This window comes from Anolis sagrei, chromosome 3 (genome assembly GCF_037176765.1).
Source record: "Anolis sagrei isolate rAnoSag1 chromosome 3, rAnoSag1.mat, whole genome shotgun sequence".
Lineage (NCBI taxonomy): Eukaryota > Metazoa > Chordata > Lepidosauria > Squamata > Dactyloidae > Anolis > Anolis sagrei.
In genome coordinates, this window is record NC_090023.1 from 25773690 (window position 1) to 25785391 (window position 11702).

General features: G+C 40.3%; 1 protein-coding gene across 1 annotated transcript; it reads right to left on the reverse strand.

Annotated features, from left to right (window-relative positions):
• Nucleotides 1-1097: 1097 nt before the first annotated feature.
• LOC132770067 (vitelline membrane outer layer protein 1-like) lies at nt 1098-9098 on the reverse strand. The gene is made up of 3 exons (XM_060766951.2): nt 8899-9098; nt 4827-4921; nt 1098-1507 (listed from the first exon to the last, which is right to left on the reverse strand). The coding sequence occupies exons 1-3, from the start codon at nt 9067-9069 to the stop codon at nt 1213-1215; spliced, it is 561 nt and encodes a 186-aa protein (XP_060622934.2). The 5' UTR covers nt 9070-9098; the 3' UTR covers nt 1098-1212.
• Nucleotides 9099-11702: the final 2604 nt, after the last annotated feature.

The following is an 11702-nucleotide window of genomic DNA, read 5'->3' on the forward strand; positions in this document are numbered from 1 at the left end:
CCAGTCTCTTAAAGACTTGAATAGTAAAGCCGTGAAGTTTTGTTTGAAGATTTGTTCCTTAATAAAGACTTTGTTGTACTTTTAAAGACTCTAAGGCCCATTACTTTTGGAAGTCTCTAACAATCTCTCTTCGGGCACCCCGGCTTCCCACTGGGTTTAAAGTGTGCGTTCTATAGAATAAAGACATTTTGTTTGGACCCAGTGGCGACAGAACAGGGACTTATTTAGAAATGATGGACTGCCCTTGGATAATGATTTAAATCGGTGACCACTGACTATTTGTTGTTTGTTTTTATATTGTTTTTATATTGTTTATACGGTTTTATACTGTTTATACTGTTTTATATTGTTGTTGTTATTATATTGTTGTTAATTGTATATTCATGTTTTGATGTGGGCGCCATGGGGTGCCACTTTGTTAGCTGTCCTGAGTCCCTCTGCGGAGGTTGAGAAAGGACAGGATATAAAAGCCCTAAATAAATAAATAAATCAAGCCCGCTTTTCCTGTCAGCATAGAACCCTACTAAGACTCACATCATATGCATACTTGATACTACTATTTTAAATGGAAATAACGTTTAAAGGGGGTTTGCTATTGTTTTCTCTGAGAGTGAACGAGTAAGTACTACCTAAGGTTCCCCAGTGCATTTCCATTGTCAAGCAGAGATTTAAACTTGGAAATCCAGAACATGGAGTCTGTACATGGATTACCTCAGTTGCCAACAGAAGGGGAAAGGAAGATTTATCTTAACCCAGGGCAAGATGTCGGTAAGGTTGTCTTGTCCCGGTTAACAAAATCAGTCCTGTGTGGTGTTTCAATACTATGAGGCTGATAGTCTTATAGTGGTCAGTGTAGACATCCCCAAAAAAATGAATCAGGAAAATGCTTCCTTTTCAGTTAATCCACTCCTGCAATTTGATCTCTATGACTTTTCTTTAATGTTTTTATTCCCTTTCTCACCAACCTGTGTAAAGTAAATCAGATCAAAACAGGCACATTTGTTTGGGTTCCAGATAATAATGGGTAAAGCAAGATTATCGGAACATAGAATGTGATTCAGTGAAATGTCAATCATATAAGATTATTCACCCATGGATATTTCTGTATTATTTTTATTTCCTTTCATCCCCACCATGTGGAGAAAAGCAATTCACATCAACACAGATACCCACTTCATGGTATCTAATGTGTGCCTTCAACTCAATTCTGGTTCATCTGCAGCAGAAGAACTTCACGTCATTAAGGGCTGTGTCATCACCCTTCATTTGGGGAGCCTCCACCTTGGTCTGGATTCCACAGATGGAAGCAGAACGGCAGCGATGGCTCCAATGACCAAAATGACCCCGTTTTGTTACGTGTCTAGCGATTACACTTCCATCCTGGCACGTGAACTGGATATTGTTGGCTGCCGTATCATCACCTTCCTTTTGGTTGCTTTCCACTCTCAGAGAGAAAGAGACCAGATTGCCTTTGGGGCAAATTTTAACTTTTGTCCATTTTCCCTTCCTGCCAAAGAAAACAAATTATGTTAGCGAGATTGTTGAGCATACAGTGTTCCAATCCAATCCAAATTGGAGGTGTTGGTGATAAATTCTTAAACAGTTTGGTGATAAAGTCCTAACAGTTGGAAGGAATATTAAACTGCTTCAGGACTGAGGTCTGTTGGTCTGTGAAATTCAGGGCCATTCAAGGCCCTCAACTTTTGATCTAAGTTTGAGACAAAAAACAAGGTTTTTGGTGATGACATTAAGTGTTATGCAGTAAGTATTGATCAAAGCTTATCACTGATTCTATGATTCAAATACATACATAGAGAATATCTAACTGGCTTGAACATTAAGACATAAATCTTACTTAAAATGTCTAACAGAGCATAGTGAAATGAAGTGATTATGCTTGCTCTTACTTATAGAGCTAGAAGCATATTCCAACAATATTTGGAGGGCTTTATGTTTCCCAACCCTGTCATAGATCCAGATCAAAATGTTTTCATCTTATTTAAATTATTTATGCTTTAAATCTGAAAGTATTTTGCTTCTAAAAAAAAAGAAATAAATAGTCTTAGCTTTGTATCATGGGTCAGTTTTAATTGTATCTTTTACTTGAGCATCACTTTTCCACAAAGGAGGGTCAATTTCAAGTCTGAATTCCTTTCCCAACCTCAGCATGATGGTGGGAAAGCACTTTGCTCCCTTACAGTGAGAGAGAAGACTAAAGAATCCTGGCTGGGACTTGTTGTGGGTGGGGACACCAGAAGCACTCTGTCCACCCTGCTCATTCCTTTGTCGACACTGACCCACCCACCCATCTCCACAACACTAAACTTTGCAAGGGCCAGGTACAAATTCCCTCCTCCCCCCTTACATTCTAGGGGAAATTTTCACCTATCCTACACTGCTTAATACATGGCAAATTGGGTGAGTGAGTTCTAAATAGACTTCACTATGCGAAATAGAAATAGGTACACATTAGTGTGCACCACAGGAAATAGGGGATGGGGGCTCAGTTCTCCACCAGTTTACCCAATGCAACATTTGGATTGCATTCTGGGACCGTGGTTTCTCGCCCATTGTTTGAGGATGAGTTGATCTATGATGGCCACTGTTTCTTTCTATTACACAACAAATTGAAGTGTAAGTTCAAGTTCATGGACAAGTTCAAGTTTATGTTCATGCCTTCAAATTAATTGGCAGATCACACAAGATTAATTGGTAACGTATACTAAAAGTTGCTCATATTTAATCCAAAATTTTGTGTTGTCTCGTGATTTCACTGGTGGAAGAGCAAATGGGTTCCTTGGGTCAATTAGTTTTATCTTTTTTCCACTACTTCTTCTTTTGCCCTTTCCCTCTGGGCACAAAGCAGGACCAACCCTAGACATTTTGCTGCCTGATACAAAAGCCACAAGATGCCAGTCAATTTACTAGATCAGGTACTATCTACATATGCTGTAAAATCCAGAATGATGTGGGGTGGCAGGATAACGCCTAATGTGCACTGTAATGTGCATCCATCCATTTTAAAAGTCAGAATGAAGTCTGTAATCTGCAATAAATGTGCTGCAGCAGATTAGTGTATGGATGTGGCAGAGCAAGAATTCAGGAGCAATATGTGCAGCTCCCATGTGAACAGAACCACCACTGGAAATTTGAAGGAAGGAATTGAATATGGCACTCACATGAAGGTAAACAAATACCACCATCACCACCACCCCCCACCCCCATTTATATTTTTCAGTTGGAAGATGAGTTGCATCGCTGATTCTAGTCTGATAGGCTACTGCAGCATATTTCTCCCAACAGGGTAAGGAAAAAATATTGCTTTGTTGGATCAATTTGGCATAAAGGGAATTTTGTGGACCGCTGGATCTTTTCCTCAGTTTCTCAGATTGCATATGAGACACTGCAGAATGGAACTGCATTTCCTTAATCCACATTCTGATCTGGATTATGTGGCTGTGTAGAAGTACCTGAAAGAACTTTCTTGCTCTCTGATGGTAAACATACAGTGATACATGACATGTACCACAGTTTTCCAGCTTTTCATGCATGCCAGATAGGCATTACTTATACATTTTCTTAGCTTATGTTTTCTGGTACTGTTTCATTATCTGGATGGAGGCTACTAGGGGGCACTAGAGAGGGAAGGATAATTCATTTTATGGGGGAGAGTTGAAGGAAGAAAAACATTTCCTTAATTTTTGATGGTTATTCTTCCTCCCCTCCCCCTTCCCATATAATAGATTAGGGTTATTTCCATAACAGGGACTGTGACGGCGTGAGTGGCGCCACCTACACATAGAACTGTTAGTTGCAAGATTTAAACTGCTTAATCCTGCCCCTTTTACCCTGCTTATGTATAGTTGCATGGATTGATTACTTATAGGTGTCAATCAGTACTGTTTGGCTCCACCTCTTCCTGCAGGAGGGGAATGCTTCCTTTCTTTTCATTCTGCCATCAGAGTTCCTACCATATGGACGTGAATAAGAGACTTGACTCTAAAAGACCCTGATTTAAGTTACCTCTTAGCACCAGTTCTGAGGTTTTTTACCCTTGAGACTTGTGCTTCATGTTCAGACCAACCTGAACGACGTTGGAAGTCTCAAGTGCCTTCAATCCGGTTCTTTTGGCACCAAAGGAAGATCCTGAGTCTTCAAAACATAGGCCATCTGAACTGGGGTTGTGGTTTGCTCCGGCATTCACAACCATTGCGGAAAGAGGAAACTTGGTGAGGCTTCTCAGCTTCTAACACCTTGGACCCAGGACTAATTGAGACTGTAACGTATATTTTCCTTCACCCCTCTGAATTTTCCAGCTCATTGCTTTAGAGAAATAACTCTTTGTGATCAATAAAACTTTTTTTGAGTTATTTACAGTGTTTTGGGTTTTTGAGAGTTCCAGTTTCCTATAGGAGGGCAAGAAGCAATCCCTTGGGGAAAAGATGCCACGTCCATCCCTCTTTCATTAAGAAAAATAGCCCCCAAGCGCGACGGCACAGGGACATGTGTGGGGGGAATAACAGGAAAATGGGAAATGATTTTCCTAATGTAACCCACCCTCCTTCCCCATAAAACGGACTATCCTTCTCTCTCTAATGCCCCTAGTGGCCTCTGCCTGGATAATGGAAGAGTACCTGTTTTCTTCTTCATTAATAACTTTCTCAACACTGAGTACATTTTGATGCTGTTTGTTTATCCTTGTTTTCATGTGTAAAAAGTTAGAGGATATGAGATAAAAGATTGTAGCCTTGGCTATCCAAGCATCCCCTTCCAAATGATAACACCAAAGAGAAAGTGAAGCATAAGCAAACAAACTGAATACTCACGGTCCAGTTGTAGACTGTATTACTTCTCTATTACTACAATACAGGCGAATTCCATTCAAGCCTGTGTCATCCCATAAACCTTGATCGGCTTCAACCTGGTGACAGAAAAAAATAACAAGACGAATGTAAAACTGTGGATAAATCCAGGATTACAACAGTGGAAATCTGTCCACGAGGAGAGGATACAGTGTCAGTTAGAGAAATGTAGAAATTGTTGCCAAATCTGAGACTCCATTACAGATGAAGAAATGCAATTTATTAACACAGGTTCACCATTTCCATTTAGAGCAGTGGTTCCCAACCTGTTGTCCGTGGCCACCAGTGGTCAGCAAAAACTAAAATATAGTCTGTGGCCTCACCATTACTACACTGTTGCAATGAGAGTGACTGGTCTCACGAAACCCTCAGTTACTTATTTATTTATTGCATTTATATACCGCTTTTCTCACCCTTGGAAGGACTCAAAGTGGTTCACAACATGATCAATGGCAAAATTCAATGCCTCACATGTACAAAATATCATATATAAAATCAATAACATAACAATAAGTTAAAACCATTAAAACTGTAAACTATAACAATAATCACAAAACTAACATAAAACATTTGGAGACTGCATCAATCCCGGGTGTCTTTGGCTACTTCCATATTCTCAAAATTCTTTAATTCTCCAAATGCCTGCTTGAGTAACCAAGACTTAAGTTGTTTCCTAAACAACTTAAGAGGAGGGAGGGGGCTGAACTAATCTCCCTGAAGAGGGAGTTCCACAGCTGAGGGGCCACCACCTAGAAGGCCCTGTCTCTTCAAGGCTTATTAAATATGATCTTCTGTGGGCAAGCAGATGACAACTACTGGATGGCATGTGTTCTGTATCAGAAACTAGAACTGATGTGGTCTATCCAGTGCAATTTTCTGAATCAGCACCCAAATAACCAAACTGAATCTAAAGTTGACCAAAAACCAATTCGTTACCCTTTTGGTACTAATATTGTAGAGTGGTCCCTGGTCAAAGTGGTCCCTGGTCAAAAAAAAAAGGTTGGGAACCACTGATTTAGAGTGCCATTGCTATGGATATGGCACAGCATAGAGGTGGTCAAAAGGAACATCCTGTACTACAATTCACACAGCCACTGATCCCAGGGACAAACAGGGATGGTCACCTTTCTTACAGCATGCCTGAATGATGGCACAACCACACCAATTTGCTGCTCTCTATCAGAATTCTTGTTGGGAAGGTAACTCTGCTCTGTTCAATTTCTTAATTTTTAACATTTAATTTTTTTGAAATTATTTTTTCAATGAACTTTTTAGGTTGGAGAGGGAGTAGGAGAAAGAGGGAGAGCTGCAAAATTCCTCTTCCTAATCTAAGAATCCTTCCAATGCCAGCACAGAAGTACTCAGGCCTCATCACACCAGGTAAATTCTGCTACTGTGCCATGATCAGAGGCTATTGATAGGTTTTGACCATCAAAAGCTGGCATCAGATTCATTGTGGGAGGTAGCAATTGGACAATGGGTATCACAGGGTAAAGGTCTTGATTCTGTGCTGATTTGGCACCACAATGCATTAAAGTACATTTCAGAAAGGATAGTAGTTTAAAAATGAAGAATAGTCCCAAAAATTGAGTGGTAGGTGTAGGAGGCAATTTGAAAGAAACTGACACAAATCACAAAGGTAACCCAAGGTCAGAAAGCAACAAATTGACCAAATTGGTTTTATTTATTTACTGTAGGTTTTCATGGCCAGAAGCACTGGGTTATTGTAGGTTTTTTGGGCTGTATGGCCATGTTCTAGAAGCATTCTCTCCTGATGTTTTGCCTGCATCTGTGGCATGCATCCTCAGAGGTTGTGAGGTAAACCTCACAACCTCTGAGGATGCTTGCCACAGATGCAGGTGAAACATCAGGAGAGAATGCTTCTAGAACATATTTACTATTTATTTATTTTATTTGTATCCCATCTTTCTCCCAATATATGGACCCACGATGGCTAACAATAAATATAAAGCAATGCAAATTAAAACAATTATGTCATTAACCATTAAATTATTGAAATGCATTAAAATTCAACACTTCCTCAAAAATCCCAGCCATAGCATTTCTCAGAAGCCCACCCCTCATAAGTTCATGAATGCCTAGTGGCAGAAGAATGTCTTCACCTGCCTAGAAAAAGCAAGCCAGGGATGGGGCCACACTGGTTTCTCTAGGGCAGGAGTTCAAGAGTCTGGGTGCAGACACCAAAAGGAGAGATCGAGGACCTGCATGATGGAGTTACAGTGCACTTCAAGGCTTTTCAAAGAGTGAAAATCCTCAACATAGCCCTGATAAGTAGTTTTGTCTGAAGGAGAGAGTGACTGGTTCAAAATGGGATTAGGAGGGTGGAAAAAGCCCTACCGTAGCAAGCTTCAAGTCTCCCAATCAATGATCAATGTCGGATGGGGCAGCAAATACTGGAATATAGAGTTGTCGCACTAAAGTAGCCTGGCAGTGGGCCCTGCTAATTAGATAGATAGATAGATAGATAGATAGATAGATAGATAGGAATACTGTGTCTAATTCTGGGCACCGTAATTGAAGGAAGATGTTGACAAGCTGGAAAGTGTACAGAGGAGGGCGACTAAGATGATCAAGGGTCTGGAGGACAAGCCCTATGAGGAGCAGCTTAAAGAGCTGGTCATGTTTAGCCTGCAGAAGAGAAGGCTGAGAGGAGACATTATAGCCATGTATAAATATGTGAGGGGAAGTCATAGGTAGAAGGGAGCAAGCTTGTTTTCTGTTGCCCTGGATACTAGAACACTGGACAATGGCTTCAAACTACAGGAAAGGAGATTCCACCTTAACATGAAGAAGAACTTCCTAACCATGAGAACTGTTCAGCAGTTGAACTCTCTGCTCCGGAGTGTGGTTAAAGGCTCCTTCTTTGGAGGATTTGAAACAGAGGCTGGATGGACATCTGTTGGAGTTGCTTTGAAGGCAATTTTCCTGCTTCTTGGCAGGGGGTTGGACTGGATGCCCCACAAAGTCTCTTCCATTCTATACATACATAGGACATCCCACTCTAGACCAGAAAACTTCCGGGCCCTAAGATGTCTACTAATGTTAAAGTACCTAATGTAGATTCAAACCTCACCATTTTAGTCTGGCATTTTTGCCACTGAATAGACTCAGAAGCAGAGTGGGCAGATCAAAAGACAACCTGGCAAAATGGCACTACCTAAACGAACCCCAAACTTTGTGTGACTGCAGAGCAAAACAGACAACTCCGCATCTATATGCTTGTCCACTGTGCCCTGCCTCAAGTACAAAGGAGGAATTGTTGGAGGCTACAGACAATGCCATTGCTGTTGCCCGTTTTTGGTCAAAAGATATTTAGCTGCCTGCACACCTTCTATTTTTATCAGTTTTATACTAATTTATGCAATGCTTTTGATACGAAATAAGTAAACCACTGCATTACAATACAACATACAACCTGTTGACATGAAAGCTCATTTATTTCAAATGGGCTTTGAGGCAAGGGATACTCGGAAGTGGTTTTCTCTGAAATATAGCCTACATCACCTGGTTTTCATTAGCAATTTACTATCCAAGTACTAAGCATAGCTGACTCTGATCAGCTTCCAAGATCTGATAGAATTTTGAATATTTAGGATGTCTGTGTGCAGTGACATCCCAAAAATAAGCAATGCTTCATTGTGTCTGTCTTAGGTAAAGGTAAAGGTTTTCCCCTGACATTCTCTAGTTGTGTCCGACTCTGGGGTTGGTGCTCATCTCCATTTCTAAGCCAAAGAACTGCGTTATCCGTAGACATCTCCAAGGTCATGTGGCCAGCATGACTGCATGGCGAGCCATTACTTACCCCACCACAATTTTGTTAGCAGGAGCACCCTCTCTTTCACAGACATATTGAACTTTAACACTGCTCTAGGACCTATGTTATTAGATCAAACTTTCTCAACCCAGTGAGACCATTAACACCCATTATGCTTGATTAACTGCTATGTTGGCTAGGATTGTACTCTAAATTATTTGAGGTTTTCCACACAGTGTCTGAAAAGAAAAAAGAACTTACCTTTACTGAAAAGCCTCTAGCATAACCTTTGGAGCAAAACTGAGGTTTTCCCCATTTACCCCAAGAGCCTCCATTTTTCACTGAAATGACAGAATTATATCTTCGGGCCTCTGCATTCCAGAGGCAATAGGGAAGGATCAGGAAGAGCAGACTGCTGATGGAGAAAACCATTGTACCAAATGCGCTGAGCCTAGGTGCAAAAACCTAACTGAAGAGCACCAACCTTGAATATTTATAGCCTGGGTATTTGAGCTGACTCACATCTGTAAACCAGGAAATTATCTAAGAACATTGTGCGAAAGAAAGAGTTGCTTAGAATTTTGGTTGGGACTGATCCAAAGATGTGTCAACCATTGACCTTTCCTTTGTCCTGCTAGTATCCTAGATTTATTTATTTTTTTTATTTATTGGATGTAGACATTTTCATCTGTCTCCCTTAGAATGGCAGCAATGAGATTTTCAGCTATTCAAGTGATGTATCAAAAATCCTCATGCTAGGCTACAAAATAAATTGGGTAATAAATCTAATTTTTTTAAAATTGCCACACACTGAAGAATTCATTCATATAAGGGACTCATGGTTGTGAAACTTGTGTTAAGGAAACATTGGGGAGAAAAAGAAGGGGGAAAATGTAAATAAATACCTATGGTCCATGGTCTTCAGTGACGTAACAAAATGAACACAGAAAGAATGGATAATAAATAAGATGAACCTGAACTCTTAATACAAAGCCCATCTACCAGTGTACACCTATGAGAGTTCCTACACTGCCCTCACTTTGAAAGAATAAGCTCTGGCTGCTTTTCCCCGCTCTTAATACAACAAAGCAAATATATAAATAATATCACTGAAACCTGGTTGGATGAGTCTATGATTGCAATATAGTAAGGGGGGGGGTGCAGGGGCGGCTCAACCATTTTGCAAAGTAAGCCTTTGCAGTATAGTTGATTTTGCCCAGGGGCGCTCTTGAGGTGCTCTTGGGGGAAAATAGACCTTGACATATGCGAGTTGTAGTTACTGGGATGCATAGTTCACCTAAAATCAAAGAGCATTCTGAACTCCTCCAATGATAGAAATGAACCAAATATGGCACACAGAACTCCCACAATGAACAGAAAATATATATCAGTGATTGGTTGGTGGTGGTGGGAATACTTTTTGCTTACCATTAAAAATTACCTAGGGCCACCTCTGGAAGGGTGGTATAACCTATTTCTGAAAATTAGACCAAACATGAAAGAAGGAGAAGTAACACTATATATCAAGGAATTTACACCTGTGAGGAGGATCATTACATACATCCTGAAAGCCAGGTTGAGAGTATCTGGGAAAAATTAAGAGAGAAAGAAACAACAGGGATGCCATTGTTGGTATCTTCTACAAACCTCCAAGTCAGACTGAAGACCTGGATGGTGTCTTCCTAAAACAGATGACTATATATATTCAGAAAGGAGAGATATACAATAATATTGATGGGAGGTTTTAACTCTGCTAATATTTATTGAAAGACAAACTTTGCCAAGAATATCAGGTCCAACAAATTTTTCACTTGCCTTGCAGACAATTTCATGTTCTAGAAGATAGAAGAGGAAACAAGGGGATTGGTTATTTTAGGTCTGATGTTAATCAACAATTTGGTTGTGTGTGTCCAGAGTGACTTGAGAAGTCACTTCTGGTGTGAGAGAATTGGCCATCTGCAAGGACATTGGCCAGGGGATGCCCAAATGTTTTGATGTTATATCATTTTTGTGGGAGGCTTCTCTCAGGTCCCCGTATGGGGAGCAGGAGCTGACAAAGGAAACTCATCCATGCTGTCCCTGGATTTGAACTTGTGACCTGTCAGTCTTCAGTCCTGACATCAAAAAGTTTTAACCCATTGTGCCACCGGAGGCTCCTTATCAAGTGTGAGGACCTGGTAAATGACCTGATAAAAACAAATAAAAGAGGTTTTTAATTATTATTATATCAATAGCAAAAGGAAAGACAAAGAAATGGTTGGGCAATTGCATATAGGCCATGGCGAAATGTTAACAGAACAGAGAAAGACATGATCAGAATCCAAAATGGCCTTCACAAATTATAGACCTGGGCCAAAACTTAAAAAAAAAGTTTCAACCGTAAGAAATGTACTACACTTTGGCAATAAAAATGAAATGCACATATAGGATGGGTGACACCTGGCTTGAAACCAGTCCATGTAAAAGGGATCTAGGAGTGCTGGTAGACCACAAGCTGAACATGAATCAACAGTGTGATGCAGCAGCTAAAAAAAAGACTAGGACACCAAGTAATGGATCCAAACTTCAGGAAAAGTGATTCCATCTAGGAAGAACTTTCTGAAGTAAGAGGTGCTTGGCAGTGGAATATCCTGTCTTGTTATATGATATAATCTTCTTCTCTGGAGTTTTTAAGCAGAGACTGGGTGGCCATCTGCCTAGAGTGATTTGATTATGCGTTACTGTGTGGCACAGTTGGACAGGATGCCCCTTGTGGTCTCTTCCAACTGTATGATTCTATGAAAAGGGAACTCCACATTACGTCTTGTATGGGATAAGGCAAAAATGTATATAAAAGTCTCAGGTGCTGGGAGTTCTCAATTTGCCTTTGTGCTTTGAGCCTTTAATGCACAGTAAAACCAATAAAACAATTCCTGCTTTAAAAAAAACTGGTTAGCCACAAGGTATAACACAAGAAAGAGAGAAACCCATTGTTCATAATTATCAAGCATTTATCTCTCCTGTCCTTTGAAATCTGTACAGCAGGGGACATGCTGTTCATGTTAATAGATAGGGAATTTTATGAC